This window comes from Cetorhinus maximus, chromosome 9, assembly GCF_964194155.1.
Source record: "Cetorhinus maximus chromosome 9, sCetMax3.hap1.1, whole genome shotgun sequence".
In the NCBI taxonomy this organism is placed as follows: domain Eukaryota; kingdom Metazoa; phylum Chordata; class Chondrichthyes; order Lamniformes; family Cetorhinidae; genus Cetorhinus; species Cetorhinus maximus.
The window spans coordinates 23,231,031-23,249,775 of record NC_135887.1 but is presented as its reverse complement, the minus strand read 5'-3'; the positions used below and the strand labels follow the sequence as shown (position 1 = coordinate 23,249,775).

General features: G+C 41.3%; 1 protein-coding gene across 3 annotated transcripts in view; it reads left to right on the top strand.

Annotated features, from left to right (window-relative positions):
* Positions 1–18,745, top strand: part of LOC144684472 (flotillin-2) — a 97,780-nt gene that overhangs the window by 25,840 nt on the left and 53,195 nt on the right. For all 3 annotated transcript variants that reach the window (XM_078548287.1, XM_078548288.1, XM_078548286.1), the window contains exon 2: positions 6,092–6,173. In XM_078548287.1, the coding sequence (XP_078404413.1) occupies positions 6,092–6,173 (82 nt within the window). The remainder of the gene's footprint in view (positions 1–6,091; positions 6,174–18,745) is intronic.

Sequence of the window (18,745 nt, the reverse complement as noted above, 5' to 3'; positions counted from 1 at the left end):
ATCAAACGTTACTGCACAAATTAAAGCTCATGATGTAAGGGGTAACATATTATCATGGATAGAGGTTTGATTGCAGGAAGCAGAGAATAGGGATAAATAGGTCGTTTTTGGGTTGGCAAGTGGTAACTAATGGAGTGCCACAGGGATCAGTGCTGGGGCCTCAACTATTTACAATATATATAAATGACTTGGATGAAGGGACTGAAAGTATAGTTGCTAAATTTGCTGTTGACTCAAGGAGGCCATATGAGTCTACAAAGGGATTTAGATAGGTTAAGTTAGCGGGCAAAAATTGACAAACGGAGTACAATGTGAGAAATGTGAATGCCCGCCAGCAGGAAACAATAGGCATAAATGGGTCACTTTTTGGTTGGCAAGATGTGACGAGTGGAGTGCCATAGGGATCAGTGCTGGGGCTTCAACTATTTACAATTTATATCAATGACTTGGTTGAAGGGACCGAATGTATGGTTGCTAAATTTGCTGATGACACAACATAGGCAGGAAAGTAAGCTGTGAAGAGAACATAAGGAATCTTCTGATGGACATAGATTTGTTAAGTGAGTGGGCAAAAATTTGGCAGATGTAGTATAATGTGGGAAAATGTGAACTTGTCCACCTTGGCAGGAAGAAAAGAAAAACAGTATACTATTTAAATGGAGAGGGATTGCAGAACTCTGCAGTGCAGAGGGACCTGATTGTCCTGGTACATGAATCACAAAAAGTCAGCATGGAGGTAAAGCAAGTGATTAGGAAGGCAAATGGAATGTTGTCATTTATTGCAGGGGGAATGGAATATAAAAGTAGGTAAGTTTAACCACATCTGGAGCACTGTGTACAGTTTGGATCTCTCTACTTGAGAAATTATATAATATCATTAGAAATAATTCAGAGAAGGTTCACTTAACCCCTGCATCCCTGGAATCAGTTATCTTATGAAGAAAGGTTGGACAGGCTGGGCCTGTATCTATTGGAGTTTAGAAGACTGCGATGTGATCCTGTTGAAATATATAAGATTCTGAGGGGCCTGGACAGGATGGATACTGAGAGGCTGTTTCCCTTTGTGAGAGAGACTAGATCTAGAGGATACAGTTTAAAAATAAGGGGTCTACTATTTAGGATGGAGATGAGAAATTATTTTCTTGAGGTTAGTCTGTGGAATTCTCGTGAAGACTGGTCCATTTGAATATTTTTAAACTGAGTTAGTTAGATTTTTGATTGTTAAGCAAGTCAAAGGGTATAGGGAGTGGACAGGAAAGTGAAGTTGAGGCCACAGTCAAATCAGCCATGATCTTATCAAATGGCAGAGCAGGCTTGAGGGGCTGAATGGCCTACTCCTGCTCCTAATTAATTTGTATGTTCGTATGTACAATGCCTTAACGACGAGGCAGATCAGTGGCAGAGAAAAAAAGCAAAAAAAGCAAATACTGCACTCTGGATCCCACTGTCTTGTGGGACATCCTGCTCCATGTACCCAAATGTATGTGAGTTAAGAATCTGCCTGTTCAAGTCCCTTGAAGACCCATGGCACAAACTCACAACCTTGAGAAGACTTCATCCTTGAATTAAGGGATAGTCACCGACTACGATGTTATTAAATTGGTGCACCCAGTGAGACCGGGTCCTTCATTCAGATGCCAGAACTGCAGGCTCATCCTGCTTCAGGGATAAGAAAGTTAGGCTTGCTTATGTTGCAGAGTCCAGCCAATGAAGAGTGATCGAGTCTTGTTGTATAGAGATTGTTGCACTGTTGGAGGTGCCATCTTTCAGATCAGTCATTAAACAGATGTGTAACAAACACTTCTTGGATATTTGTTTAAGATCCCTTATTTCCACTACCACTACAAGTTCTGCTGGCCAACATTTATCCCTCATCTAAAATCACTTAGAACTGATTATCTGGTCTTTTTCACATTACTGTTCATGGGACCTTGCTGTGTGCAAATTGAATTCCAATGCAAGTTTCTTGTATTATAATAGTAACTACACTTCAAGGTGCTTTTGTTGGCTGTAATTTGGAGTGACTTTCTGAACCACTTAATGTTTACTTGCATTGAAAGCTTCTCCCCTTTCTCCTAACCAGTGTATAGGAGAGCTTGAGCTTTCTATTGAAAAATATATAAAATTGCAGAGCTACTTATTGAGAGGTACATATAATTGCAACTTTCTGTAGCATTTTCTTGGGCTCTTGGTATAAAAACATGCCAACTTTATCAGGGAGGTGTAAGAAAAAACGTACGCTCAGAGGCAAAGATGGAGATATTATGAAGTGTGACCAAAACCTTGACTAAAATAAACAGATGAGTTTGCATTTACATAGCACCTTTCATGATCTCAGCGCATGTTGAAGCATTTCACAGCCACTTAAATACCTTTGAGGTGTAATCTTTATTGTTTAAAAAGTAGGATGTTCAAGAATCCTTTTAATGATTCGCAAAACTTAACTCTTTGGCCACGCTTCTGTTCTAATATCTCTGAATACGGCTCGGTGTGAAGCACCTTGCGACATTGACTATGTTAAATGTACTGCATAAATGCAAGTTGTTGTTTAATTTGTAGTTTGTTTCCCTAGTTTCATATTAACCTAGGTTTTTCTGAAAATCTTTTAACTGTCTTCTCTCTCGTCCACACTGTTTTGATACAATTACAAACATGACATGAAAGCCATGTGGAGATTCACCAAATAAGATTGTCATGTTGAAATTCCAATGTCTTTGCCTGGAATGTAATTTTCAATTTTCACGCTTAACAGTAGCAGCAAGAATCAGTCACTGTCTATCTGAGAGAGTAGAGAGTGCTGTGCAGTGAACTATATTTGTCAGTTTACGTCTTGTACTACAGGCAATGTGTTTGAAAAACGCAGGATATGTTTGAGTGAAGTTTTGCATAGAAGAGCTTTGTTTAATGGCAAGCATAACGTGTAGTTAGATTTTTGAAACCAAATGAATCTCATTGGTTAAAAGTTAATACCAACACACAGTAAAGGCCTGTGTTCCCCAGTGATCTGGCAGTCAGGAAATCTGTCTACAAATGAACACAATGAACATCTTTATTGTGTGTCCTGAAATTTTAGGGATTTTGAGCTTGAGTGCTTTATTCTTCAATCCACTTCTGTACTATGCTCTGAACTAAAATGTCAAACGTACATTTTGTAATTATTGTAAAAACACCAGTTGCACCTTTTTGCCTGTCTTCTGTGTTTCTCCCAGATGTACAAAACCTGGAAGCTCAAATCAAGCTATTACAATAACTTAATCTTGAATGGGGGAGAAAAATTGTTCTCTTTCTGCCTCATATATGTGATGAGAACTGTTTGTTTGTGGAAAACGCCAAAATGGAAAGGTGGGCCACAGAGCCTGTCTCCAGGTTGCACCTTCTTTGTATTTCTGTGTCAGTTTCTACTTATACGCTGGTGACTTCCAGCTTTACTTTACCACCACCTAACCCTAACCCTTCCGTTGTATCCTGATTTGATCCTGACATCCGGAACAGGATGAACAGAGATTTCCTCCCAGCTAACTATTGGGAAGAACAAAGCCATTGTCTTTGGTCCCTGCCACAAACTCTGTTCCCAAGCCACTGACTCCATCCCTTTCCCTATCACTGATTGAGACTGAACCAGACTGCTCATAGCCTTGGTGTTGTATTTGACCCCGAGATGAGCTTCCGATCACACACCCACTTCAGCACAAAGGGCCACCGACATCCACTCCATCATCATCACCTGACTCCTCCCACTCATCTGCTGCTGAAATATTCCCATTGCTGTCCTGGCCAGCCTCCCATCTTTCACCCAATGTAAACTTGAGCTCATCCAAAACTTTGCCTGTATTTTAACTGGCACCAAGTCTCAATGACCCAACATTGGCTCTGGATCTGGCAAGACCTCAATTTTAAAGTTGACATCCTTGTTTTTAAATACCTCCATGGCATTGCCTTTTCCTATCTTTTTGGCCTCCTCCAGCCCTACAATGCTTTGAGACCTCTGTGCTCTTCCAATTCTGGCCTCTCTCGCAACCTTGCCTTTTAATAGCTCCACCATTGGTGGCAATGCTTCCAACTACCTAGGCCCTAAACTCTGGAATCCCACCCAAACAAACCTCTCTACCTTTCTTCCCCTTTTAAGATACTCCTTAAAATCTACCTCTTTGATGAAACTTTAGGTCATCTGTTCTAATATCTCGTTATGTGACTTGGTGTTAAATTTTGTTTGAAATCCTTGGGATGTTTACTATGTTAAAGGTGCTATGTAATTGGAAGTTGTTGTCTTATCCAACCTCCATGTTGGGGGCCTGGAGACAGTTGATAAAAATTAGGTAAAAGCACCATTTCCAACTTGTGCCTTATTGACCTTTTCCTGGAGAATTTTTTTTACAGTATTTCAAAATAATGCCCAAAACCATCTTTCCTTTTGATGTTATGTGGATGGTGACAAGCCAACTGCAATACTGTAATCTCATTAACCCCGAACAGCATGCGTTAATTCAAAGATGCGTAGAAACCTTTTAGCACTTGAAGGGCAGATGTTCAAACCCAGTTAAGTTGTGGCCTTTCTGGGGTCATTCTGCAACCATTTCTAAAAGTAGCTGAGAAATATTCCAATGGGAAATTAGGGCCTGAATTTTCGCGCAAACAGAGAGGCTCTCCATCTGTGCAAAATGCCGGCAGAGACCTGTGAGAATTGATGTTTTTTTGGGGGGAATATTATGTTGCTCTATGAAGAAGGCTGTGTATGTAAATACTTTGATTAAGCTGGGGAAAAGTCACTAGAGACGGATTGTCTGGGAGGTTTAAGACATGAAAGGATGGAGCTGTGCAATTGTGATGAGATATTACGGAGGCTTTGAGGTACAAGTAAATAGGTTGGATCTAACATTTGCATTTTTAGATAAGTTGAGAGTTTCTTTGAACATCAAAGGGAAGTCAGGGGTGACAGGAAACATTTTTGCATTTCACAGGAGTCCCAAGGGTAAACGGAAGAGGATATATTACATTTATTGACCCGAAAGCAGAGACAAAATAAACATGAAATATTGTATACTTGGAAAGATTTAAGTTTCCAAGAGGTGTGAGAATAATGAAATCTGAGATGAAAGGGGGGAAAAAGGTGTATTAGAGTTACTGTGGAGAGCTTAGGGATTGGCTGTTGTCTATGTGAGGAATATCTCCTGGAAGCAGCTCTAGGCTGGGAGAAGATGCAGTCAAGCTAGAAAAGTCTTGGGCTGCAAAAAGCAGTCTTGTTCTAAAGTATTGGATTTCCACAGCAGAGTAGAAGAGAGTTTGAGGTTGTGTGGTATGCCTTTAAAGCTACAGCAGGTTGCCTTGTGTAATATCACTGGACTTTTATAGTTAACCACTTATAAGGGAGAGTTGCTTGGAAAGTGTTTACTTGTGGGTCTGACCAAACGGAGTCTTTTGGGGGAATGTTTTGCAAGACTATTCTTAACTGTGTATTTGTAATCTTGTGTGCTTAAGTTTTCTTTTCTAGTTAATAAAACTTTTGGGATTTTAAAAATTAAATGTAAAAGTGTAATTGGACTCTTGCTGCTGAGTTCAGTATGTTTTCTTCTTGTTTTCAGAATACAGAAAAAATGGTATGGCCTGTAAGCCAAGTTTCCCTCTGGGATTTGGTTTGCTCAGCAATTAACATCTGCCATGGTCATAACAGATGCGAATCCAGAAGTTCCAGCCCCAAATCCAGCCTCTGCCGTTTTTGCAGGAGGAATGGGGACAGTTTCTAAATTGCACATCCGTGAATCATGGAAGCATCTGGCCATATAATTGAGCAGCTGCCTCCATTCCTGATTTTGATGAGGTAGTGCGCAGATTAGACTAGGTAAGAACTGGTCTGAACCTTGTGGATTCATTTGGATAGCTAGGTATCCCTTTGGATATGATCCTGGTACCCTTTGGGAAAGATGAGGTACCCTTATAGGAGCGGTCAGATGCTCTTTTGGTTTGTTAGAAGTAGACATGATTTGTGCATTAAAAAGTGTGTAACCTCATTGGAATTGCCAAGGCTGTCAAAGAACTGTCAAACTATCCAAGAGCTGTCGAAATGGTAATGAAGTGTTTCTTACTTCTGTTCCAGGTGGCTGCTGTGGATCAGATCAGAAACAGTACGTCATTGGAGGATGGGCTTGGGCATGGTGGTGTGTCTCGCAGACACAGAGGTGAGACACCCAAGAATTACCTTTTTTCCCACCCACCCAACTCCCCAATTGTGCTTTTTTCCAAAGACACACTTCCACATAATGCAATTCATATTTAAGAATTGTTTTCTTTTGTAATTCTCTTTAAATACTGAAAGAGGGTGACGCAGAGAAATGGATGTGAAGGTAATTGTGTGCTGTGTAAAGTAATATTTGATGGGTCATGAGATGCAAGGTTTCGAATTAAACTTGATGCAAATGATTGCATACCAAATGTGGAGAATGGGCAGAGCTATCGGGCTCCCCACAATGGTGGGATGATGGCGGGAACAAGGTGACGGTGGATTAAATTTATGCAAAGCAGTAAATATTGCTCCAGCAATCAGTATTTCTGTTTGCCTTTTACTCAGGAACAGGCACGCTTCTCCCTTGTGAAAGGAATGTGACTTGTACTTAATTGCATCTAATTTTTCATTGCTTGGCTGCAATATTAGATTACAGTGAACTCCAGTAATTTAAGTTTAATTTGTTTACTCGCTAGCTAACATCATGTCACAAAGGACTGGAAAAAACCTTTGGTTCTTTGGAAACCTTTCCCTTAAAACTACTGTCACGTTTCAGGATTTTTGTAGGCCAGTGACCATTTTTGCAAATTCAGTTTCCATTTATTTTTAATGTTATTCCAATGCTGTAGACTTTCTACTGTGAACATGTTTACAACACAAAGCTCTGCTGCCGTTACAAAAACACAGAACAGGAGCACCGCCATAGTCTGCTGAGAACCAATTCATTACCTTGTGTGTGGTTTGAGAAATTATTTAGCTTACCAAATAACTGAAATGCCATTTTTTTTTTGTCACACCATCCATAGCATTATGTATTTATTCTTCATTTCCAGTTTTAAAACATGAAGTTCAAATTTAAACTCTGGGGAAAAGAAGAAGGGAGTGGAAGAAGTCTGAGTGATTTTTTTAAAAAAAAGAACACTCGGAATAAAAGTTTTTGCATACTTGGTCACTTTATATTTTGGCTGTTATGTAATTTTTAGGTAATTTGTTGCAATATCTTTTTATTGGAACGGGACATATTCTTCAATATCATTTGATGTTCCGGAAGGAATGAAAGAAAACTTAAATCCTGCATAAGAGATCACCTTTAATCACAGCCGAGAAAGGTAACGTGGAACCAAATTCCTCCAGTCACACACACAACCTTTGAGAAATTAAATGATTGGACTGTCAGCTTTTTGCTGAAAACTTAATTATAAAATGCAGAAATATTTTGATGAAAATATCTCTCCTTTTATAAAAAAAAATCTGACAAAGAATATTAATCTTAGGCCCCCTGTAAAACATGTGATGTTTGATTATTGCACTTGAGTAACATGTTAGTGAAAAACCAATTGGCTATTTTGCCTTTTAGCCTCAAGCATTGCATCTCTGAAACACACTGAACTATTTTCCAGTGTCATACCAGTAATTTTACCCAGTAAAAGTTTTCCCCAGTCTCAATACTGGAATGGCAGTTGATAGAAAATGGCTGTCCAACCCTGATACTGTGTGAGGTTTTGGTTTCACATCCATTGCTAATCTACATGAATAAGCAAGAGCGGATTTGTTGGTCTAATTGTGTTTTTTTATCTCTGTATGTTAACAGAAAATGTTTCTTAATGTTCTCAGTATTCTAGTCTTGTCGCTCCTGCAGCTTTTCTCTTGTAGAGATGGCGTGGGGTGGGAAGAGTATAGCTGTTGTGTGTATGTACAACTTTCCCACCCTCTCTAAACTCCAGAAAAAAGAATATGTACAGTGTTTTTAATTCTTCCACAAATATATGCAAAAGTGAACTACTTCCTGAAGATTTCTATTTGTGTGTTTTGAACTTTCTGTTCCGATGGATTGTTTACCAAATAAAACTAACTTCTGCCACCTTTCCTTCATCCTTTGAATACTGAAGATCTCTGGCACCATTCAGATGACGTGATCATTTTGCAGCCTGTTCCCAGTAAAGATCAAATGCTGAGCTCCTATTTATAAATTGAAAAAAAAAAATCCCATTGAGACAAAGTTTACCAATCCCTGTAGCAAGTAACTCCTATTTTTCATTATCTCTCTTCTCCCCTCCTCTTCTCTGCTAATGGGAAACTTCCTACTGCTCGCCTGGCACAATGCTGCTATCCCACATGCTCTTTGCAATGCCAGACAGCATTCACAGAAACTTGCATGTGTTGCCCCACCTGTCGAGCCCATTGCTGCTACAACACTGTTTATTGTCCACTGTGTGTTTGTGTTTTTGATTCCTTACATATTATTATATCTGTTTTTTTACCTTGTACTCCCCTTTTAATTTTGATCTGAAATGGCTAACTTATAATCAGTTAAAGAAATAGAAATTCAAGCAATCCACCTGAGACCTGTGTGAAATCCAGTACTGGTAACCACAATTCATTTATCATGTCCTGTTTCTATTGCATATTAAATTCAATAGGATGCCGCTGGTTCTGGTTTTGATTTTGTTTAGCATCTGACTCAAGTGACTGCTCTTCATGTGTGAGGCTGTGCATTGAATGTTTGCAGGGTGTTCAAACATGCAGTACATCATTTCCCAGTCTAATCCTGCCCCTACCTGGCACCCCTATATTTGCATCTTTTGGCACAGCTAATTTGATGGATGTCAAGACCAGGAATGGGAGTCTCTTTTTTGCCCCCGTTAATCAATTGGGGGAAACTAATCCCTTTAAAAAAACTTGGAGAAGTAAACCATAGAACAGCAGGAAAATGTGCTGCAGGTGTCCCATTGACCTTCTCCCCCGCCCCGCCCAAGTCTCTCAGTAGGAAGCTTCCATCAGAACAGCAGGTAAATGGTTCCACAAGTAGCACTTTAGGATGCGCCTCAAATTCTCAGCATATCATTTTAGGCAGTGATCTTGTTACGTAAACGATTAATACATGAATAACAACAATATAGATTTTTATTGATCAGGACCAGTCTGGAGACAGTCCATTGGCTCGGGTATTCAAAATGAATTCAATTAACTAGACAACTCATTGTATTTTGCGCAGTCACAGAATTATAGAATTGTTATGGTGTAGGAGGAGGCCATTTGGCCTATCATGTCTGCGCTGGCTCTCTGAGCATTTTAACTTAGTGCCAATCTCCTGCCTTTTCCCTGTAACCCTGCACATTGTTTCTATTTAAATAATCATCCAATGCCCTCTAGAATACCTCATCTGAATCTGCTTCCACCACACTTCCAGGCAGCACAATCCAAACCCTAGCTACTCACTGTGTGAAAAAGTTTTTTTCCTCACCTTGCATTTGCTTCTTTTGCAGAACACTTTAAAACTGTGCCCTCTGGTTCTTAATCCATTTATGAGTGGGAACAGTTTTTCCTCATCTACTCTGTCCCGACCCTTCATGATTTTGAAAACTTCTCAAGTCTCCTCTTAGCCTCTTCCTTTCCAAGGAAAACAGTCCCAACCTCTCCACTCTATCCTCATAGCTGAAGTTTCTCATCTCTGGGACCATTCTTGTAAACCTCTTCTGCATTCTCTCCAATGTGTTCACATCCTTCCTATAGTGTGGTACCCAGAACTGTGCACAATACTCCAGCTGAGGTCTAACCAGTGTCTTTTATAAGTTCATCATAACCTCCCTGCTCTTGAACTCTATGCCCCTATTAATGAAGCCTAGAATACTGTATGCTTCAGAAACAGCTCTCTCTATCTGTCCTGCCACCTTTAATCACTTTATGTACACATACATCCAGGTCTCCCTGCTCCTGCACACCCTTTAGAATAGTATCCTTTATTTTGTACTGTCTCTCCATGTTCTTTGTACCAAAGTTTATCACCTCACACTTCTCCATATTGAACTTCATCTGCCACAATATGCACCATTCGTAAATCTGAAAATGGAGAACTTCTGTTTTGCAGTGTGTTTTTTGAATGGTGTGTTTCTTGCACCTATTTAAAATTGAGCTGATCCAACTTAATTGCAGAGACTTAACTGAAGAGCTTTCAGTCATGGAGAGATGATATGCATATATGCTTATGCATACCAAGTATCTTAAGAATTTTGAAGATGTTCAAAGCAAGTTGTAGATGTGCCCTTGTATTTGAACCACCTGCTGGTAAAGCAATTTGATGGTTTCCTAGGAAAGGATGTGATGGCAGCATGCTGTATTCACAATTCATGTTCCAGAACTGTGGCCTGGATTCTGTTTCATATTCCATTTCTCCACATGATAAATATGAAATCCTTATTTCATTTCCTTTTGTTTTTATTATTTCCATGTTTACCTAGCACAATTGTGAATTTTTAGGTTCTTCAGTGCTGGATAGTGCGGTTCATTTCAAATCAGCTACTACGACACATTATGACTTGAAAATAAAAAGCTGAGAACTACAAGCTTGGGGGCTGTAGGGGGGTTGGTGGGGAGAGAATTTATGACTGGGGATGTATAGTATACAATGAGAAAATGACTGATTTCACTCGATGTGACTCCTTCAATGACTAACATTTAGTTTTCCTAAATGCTATTATTTCTTAAAATTGTTTCTCATTGATTTGGCTTCCAGTCTGTTTTGAGACTTTTATATTCTCTGACTCACACTGACCCAATATCTACTTTTCGTCTTTTCTCCTTTTATTGTTGCAACTCTGGTAAAGTTTTCAAAATGTTTTAAAGTTTTGGGGTTATCAAGCTTTGTGGTATTTCTTTCAAAGAGCAGCGAGTTCTCTGAGTGTCCTAAACAACATCCCACACTTAACCAGCACCCATTAAGGTCAGACTAACTGGTCACTCCTCTTGTTTGGTGTTTCTTGGACAAAATTGCCTGCTGTGTTTGGCTACATAACAATAGTGACTGTGCTTCACAAGTGCTTATTGCCTGTAAAGAGTTTTGGGGCATCTTGAGCAGATGTGCACACTTGGACTGCATGGAGCTTCATGTTGTTCATGTCCTGTGATGAACGACTACCTTGAAAAGACATTGGAGTCACTCGATGCCCCTCCATTCACGAGAGCCTGTCTTGAGAAAGAAATCCAATGGACAAGCAATGAAGAAGCATATGTATTTGCATCAGAGAGTTTTCATTCTCCCAGCACCCCACACCCCCACCCCAAGACAATTATTTTCCGTTATTTCCTGAGGTGTTGCCTTATTCCTGGGTTTGTTTCCACAAGTCACAGGCTGGGGTGAAGGGGTGGCCTTCTGATATTTCAGTCTGATAAGCATTATCCATGTGAGATGTTGAGTGCTTGGCGGCTGTTTGATACTTGAGCTTATCTCTGCCCTCACCTCACCTCATGTCTTTCCAACAGAGTTCTATTGGATAACAATCAGCAGCACAAATTCTGATTCTCCTTTTTTACTTCTGCACTGCGACCTACCGAATCCAAGGAAAATTAGGCTAATTTAGCAACTCCGTGCCTCAGCTGCGATTACCCATGGCAGGTCAGCACAACTTTGCCTGAGGCATCCAAAACTCCAATCATTTGGAACCTCAGTACCTCAACGGACAATCCCTGGATGAAGATGATCTGCCCCATTGAAATGCCTTAGCATACAAGAATTTATCTTGATACCAGCAGCCATTAAGGATTTAGCATTGAATCAACAGTTCTTGATTCAAAATCTGAGGAGTTTTTCTGGATTGTTTTCGTTTGTGCAGCTGCCCATTTATTCTCTCTAGGAAATTTCAGATGATTTATCTGGAGACATTGGATGTTATTGTTTGGACCTTCTGAAGGGGGAAGGAGGGAGTAAGGAGCAACACTGCCTTTTCGCAGGTATGCATCCTGAAGGATTGCACTTTGACCAATTTGACCTTCTAGTTAAGTTATCTATCTGTGTGACCTTTTGTTTGATTCTTCCACCACTTCTTGCGTCAATGATAGGTTTAATATGTAAGGGTTTTGGTTTCTCTTAATCTTTAATCAGAGGAGACACTTTTTTTCTTCTGCAGATTGGTGTGGCTCAGTAGCTGTTGAACGGAGGCCTTCATATTTTTTGAACGGGTACCACATTGTTTATCTGGAGCATCTCCACTCCAAATTTAATACCGTGACAATCACTATAAAGTTAGGATGTCACGATTCCAATGTAACTTTATTTGTATGAGTAATTCAATGGTGCCTCAAATCCGCTCTTTGAGTTTGTAAAAGGACTGCCTGCAGGGTAGCACTCCTGTGAGTCTATATTCATGAAAGGAAGCTGGAGGATTGGTCCTCTGTATCCTCAATAACATCAATGTGGGATCTGAGCCTTGTTCCCTGTAAACTTTTGTGCTTTTTTAAAATCAGGGTGCTCTTTTTAGTCTTGCATTTTCTTAGCTTAAGGCAGCTGCTTGGCTTTAGTTTCATCACCTTGAGGAAGTGCGTTTCAAACTCTCGGGTAGATTCACCAGTTTTCATTTGACATTGCGATGAATCCATCCTTAAACTTTATCTGAAGTTATTACTTAACATCACAGGACTTATTACGATAACCACTCCTTTTTTTCTATCCACATTTCTCAATGATCAAAACATCAACCTTGCTGTGTAGGTTTTAGAATGCTGCAGTTGACTGAAGAATTGGGCGGGTCTGGATAACTATCGGGTTTCATCGTTCAATTTATTTTTAAAAATCCATTACCAAATAAGGTATTGCTCAGTGGCTTATGAATGTGATACCTTTATTAAGTAATTACAAGATAAAAGGACATTGAAGCATACAGAGGGGCTCAAGACCAATGTACAGTTCTCAATTTGCATAATGTCTGGTATGTCTTTACTGGGTAAACCTTGAGGAGGCATAGTGGTATTGTCACTGCACTAGTAATCCAGAGACCCAGGGCAATGCTCTGTGGACCCGGGTTCAAATCCCACCATGGCAGATGGTGGAATTTGAATCCAATAAAAATCTGGAATTAAAAGTCTGATGATGACCATGAAACCATTGTCGATTGTTGTAAAAACCCATCTGGTTCACTAATGTCCTTTAGGGAAGGAAATCTGTTGTCCTTAAGTTGACTCTTAAAATGCCCTCTGAAATGGCCTAGCAAAACACTCAGTTGAAACAAACTGAAAAAAAGGAAACAACACAAGAAACAACAACAGCAATCTCAGCCCTGTCGACCCTGCAAAGTTGTCCTTACTAACATCTGTGGGGTTAGTGCCAAAATTGGGAGAGCTGTCTCTCAGCCTAGCCAAGCAGCAAAAACAGAAAATGCTGTCAGGTCTAATAGTATCTGTGGAGAGAAAAACAGAGTTAACGTTTTGAGTCCGTCTGACTCATCTTCAGAGCAAGCAACAGTCTGACATAGTCAGAATCATACCTTACAGATAATGTCCCAGATACCATCAGCTCATCCATCCCTGGGTATGTCCTGTCCCACCAGCAGAGGTGGCGGCACAGTGGTGTACAGTCGGGAGGAAGTTACCCTGGGAGTCCTGAACATCGACTCTGGACACCGTGAAGTCTCATGGCATCAGGTCAAACATGAACAAGGAAACCCCCTGCTGATTACCACGTAGCACCCGGCCTCAGTTGATGAATCGGTGCTCCTCCATGTTGAACATTACTTGGAAGAAGCACTGAGGTTGGCAAGGGCGCAGAATATATTCTGGGTGGGGGACTTCAGTGCCCATCACCAAGAGTGGCTCAGTAGCACCACGAGTGGCCAAGACCTAAATGACATAGCTGTGAGACTGGGCCTGTGGTAGGTGGTGAGGGAATCAACAAGAGGTCAAGTATGTTTTTCCCACATACTCACCAACCCACCTGCCGCAGATGCATCTGTCAATGACAGTATCGGTAGGAGTGACCACCACACAGTCATTGTGGAGACGAAGTCCCGCATTGACATTGAGGATACTCTCCATCGTTTTGTGTGGCATGACCACTGTGCTAAATGGGATAGATTTTGAACAGATTTAGCAACTCGAGACTGGGCATCCATGAGGTGCTGTTGGTCATCAGCAACAGAATTGCACTCGAACGCAATCTGTAACCTCATGGCCTGGGCATATCCCCCCCCACTCTACCACTAGCATCAAGCCAGGGGATCCGCCCTGGTTCAATTGAGAGTGCAGGAGGGCATATCAGGAGCAGCATCAGGCATACCTAAAAATGAGGTGTCAACCTGGTGAAGTTGTAACACAGGGCTACTTGCATGCCAAACAGCATAAGCAGCAAGTGATAGACAGAACTAAGATATCCTACAACCAACGGATCAGATCTAAGCTCTGCAGTCCTGCCATATCCAGTTGTGAAAGGTGGTGGACAATTAAATAACTCACTGGAGGAGGAGGCTCCACAAATATCCCCATCCTCAATGATGGAGCAGCCCAGCACAATAGTGCAAAAGATAAAGCTGAAGCATTTGCTCCAACCTTCAGCTAGAAGTGCCAAGAGGTTGATCCACCTTGATCTCCGCTGGAGGTCCTCAGCATCACAGATGCCAGTCTTCAGCCAATTCGATTCATTCCACGTGATATCAAGAAATGGCTGAAGGCACTGGGTACTGCAAAGGCTATGGGCCCTGACAATATCCTGGCAATAGTATTGAAGACTTGTGCTCCAGAACTTGCTGTGCCACTAGCCAAGCTGTTCCAGTACAGCTACAACACTGGCATCTACCCGGCTATGTGGAAAATTGCCCAGGTATGTCCTGCACACAAAAAGCAGGACAAATCCAACCCAACCAGTTACCACCCCATCAGTCTACTCCCCATCAGTAAAATAATGGAAGGGGTCATCAACAGTGCTATCAAGTGGTACATGCTTAGGAATAACCTGCTCACTGATGCCCAGTTTGGGTTCCGCCAGGGCCACTCGGCTCCTGACCTCATTACAGCCTTGGTTCAAACATGGACAAAAGAACTGAACTCCTGTGGTGAGGTGAGAGTGACTGCCCTTGACATCAAGGCAGCATTTGACAGAGTGTGGCACCAAGGAGCCCAAGTAAAACTGGAGTCAATGGGAATCGGGGGAAAACTCTCTGCTGGTTGGAGTCATACCTATCAAAAAGGAAGATTGATGTGGTTGTTGGAGGTCAGTCATCTCCGCTCCAGGACATCACTGCAGGAGTTTGTCAGGGTAGTGTCCTCGCCCCAGCCACATTCAGCTGCTTCATCAATGACCTTCCTTCCATCATAAGGTTAAAAATTGGGATGTCCACTGATGATTGCACAATGTTCAGAACCATTCGCGACTCCTCAGATACTGAAGCAGTCCATGTCCAAATGCAGCTAGACTTGGACAATATCCAGATTTGGGCTGACAAGTGGCAAGTAACATTTGTGCCACACAAGTGTCAGGCAATGACCATGTCCAACAAGAGAGAATTCAATCATCACCCCTTGATGCTCATTGGCATTACCATCAGTGAATCCCCAACTATCAACATCCTGGGGGGTTATCATTGACCAGAAACTGAACTGGATGAGCCACATAAATACAGTGGCTACAAGAGCAGGTCAGAGGCTAGGAATCGTGCGACAACTAACCCACCTCCTGACTCCCCAAAGTCTGTCCACCATTTACAAGGCTCAAGCCAGGAGTGTGATGGAATACTCTCCACTTGCCTGGATGAGCGCAGCTCCCACAACTCTCAAGAAGCTTGCCACCATCCAGGACAAATCAGCCCGCTTGATTGGCACTACACCCAAAAACATTCATTCCCTCCACCGCTGGCGCTCAGTAGTACCAGTGTGTACCATCTACAAGATGCACTGCAGGAATTCACCAATGTTCCTTCGACAGCACCTTCCAAACCCACAACCACTCCCATCTAGAAGGACAAGGGCAGCGGATAGATGGGAACACTACCACCTGGAAGTTCCCCTCTAAGTCACTCACCATCCTGACTTGGAAATATATCGCTGTTCCTTCACTGTTGCTGGGTCAAAATCCTGGAACTCCCTTCCTAACAGCACTGTTGGGTGTACCTACACCACATGGACTGCAATGGTTCAAGAAGGCAGCTCACCACCACCTTCTCAAGGGCAACTAGGGATGGGCAATAAATGCTGGCCCATCCAGTGAAGCCTACATCCCATGAATGAATTAAAAAAAAATCTGGTCTACATTTGTTGCCAAAAGAATATCTTTTTATGCACAATAATCCTTAAGCTTTAACATCAAATCTAATAGCTGATGCCTATTATTTTTGGCATTGCTCTGGTGCAGTACAAGGAAGATTACCTGGTTTCCTTATCATATGAATATAGTTTGTCCCCTCACATACCCTGCTTCAATCCTTCTCGTGACCTCTGAGTTGAAGTGTTCAGTCAACTTGTCAAAATTTGACAACTCATCATCATCATGTGTGCTCTGACTGAAGGCAGGTCCTTGGTTCATAGTAGCCTTTCCATATCTCTCTATCCTGTGCCATTCTTTTCATTTGCCAATAACTTCCTTCAATTTTCAAGTTTCAAACCATCAAACATTGATATTCTCTTCTTTCCTCTTTCTCTTTTTCCTTGAAATCATCCCTCCATGATGCCTCTTACAAGCTCATTTCCTGTTAAAATGTGCCCTAATTATGTTTAACAAATTTCTTTGTTCATTCACTCTCCATAGCACTTGACCATTTTTTTCCTGTCTAGCAGATCCTTTCCATTCTCCTCCAGACCCACATTTCCAAACCATTTAGGAAGTTGGCCTCCTCCTCCTTTAAGGTCGACATCTCACATCCATACAAAACAACTCTCCAGATCAAGCTCTTTACAAGTCGTTTTTTGAGTTCTTTATTCACTTCTCCGATCAGTAACCGTCACTTCTTAGCAAATTTTTTTTTGTAAAATTTGATTATGTAAACTATATTATAGACAGGCTAGCTTGGAAGTGGTCTGTAAGCAAAGATTTTATATGGCTTCAGAGAATTGAAACTACCTGGTTGAGTTGATGAAAGCCGTAGAGGAACAAGGTCCCAGATCTTTAGTCTTGCCCACTCCATATGCTCAGAATGGGGATGACTATCCCATTAGTATATAATCTCATTTCATTTGAAAGCTCAAAGCTCCATATGATTGCAGGATTAATTTTCACATATTTTAGATATATAGAATCTTCTTTATTCAGTGGGTTTCTCATGGATTTTTTTTTGGAAGATTTCAGTGAAAGGATCGACCTCAGCAATGTGCTTGTTCCACTGATCTCTTTAACTTACTGGCAAACTGTGCAGGTTAGCAACTCAAATGCTGTATATAAATTAAACTGACCTTCGCCACAAAAGTTGAATACAGGAACGGGAGAAGGCCATTCAGCTCCCCTCATCACTTAATTAGATTGTGACTGATCTGTATCTCTCTCTTCCCCCCCACCGCCCGATCTTGGTTCCATATCCCTTAATGCTCATGGCTAATAAAATGGCTATCAGTTTTGAATTTTTCAGTTGAACCCCTAGCCTTCAACAGCTTTTTGGGGGGAGAATTCCAGATTTCCACCGCCCTTATGTGAAGAAGAAAAGTACTGAATATATGATGTGGGAACCTGAGAACAAACAGTGTAATGTTTGAGCAGATCAGCTTCTTTGTATGTCATAAAAATTATAATTATTGCAGCTGAGATGTAGAATTTAGTGGGTTTCAGCTCCCTTTGATCACTTCAGCTTATTCTTTGTCTTGCACACAATTTTCATGCACACTTGCTTCATAATTATCATGTCACAACAGTCACTAAGTGGTTACATAAGCTCCCCTTTGAAAGCATTAGAATCCCAATATTCTGTCAAACTGCAGGAGTCTCCTTGTTAAAATAATAAATACATAAAGCTGACTGGTTTATCGGTGCATTTTATTGCACATGAATCTCATGGAATGTTCCTACTGAGAGAAATGCTTTACGTTAGTGTTTAGCCTTGTTCCTGTTTCCTCCTCATCCATATTTCTGGATCGCATTATTATTGTGCATTCCAGAGCAGGCACTGGAGATGTACATCCAATTCCTTGCTTCCCCCCTTCCCTTCCTCCACCTCCCCAAGGAACTGTGCATGTTTTGTCTCAGCTGTTTTATGCAGTCTGTGTTTTTGAAAGTACTCTGACCTATTTACTTAGGTTTGCAAAATCTCTGCCATGTCTCACCATCTGCTAAACATACATATAGCACCTGCAGTGATCTACAAGGCCATCAATTGTTTTGTGCCCTCTGTTGGGTTCGTCCAACTGTGGGAATGTTCTCCGCATCAGCGCAGGTGATGAGGAACAGGAGATGCACTCTGGTCTCCCTACAGCATTCAGATCTGTTAACTGTTTAAGTGTGAGGATCAGCCACAATTTTGCTGCATTTTAAAAAGAGATGCAGTGTTTGTGTGATGCAGACATGGCAAAAAGATTTAAAATTCCTCTAAACTTCCCTCTCCTTAATCCTTTCTTTGAGATCTCCCCATCTCCAGCCCCTGCCTTGGCTCACCAGATGATCTGTTACCAGTTGTGCTTTAATCTGGCTGCCACTAGTTACGTTCGACTGTTCTGTCCCCTGTGCAGGGAAGGGCCTGGCCTCTTGGGCATTATTTCACCACAGCGACGTGATTAAAATAGCAACTGTCAGGAATCAGGGGTATGGGATCATGCTTGTATATCAGAGTGAGCCACTCCGCTTTCTCC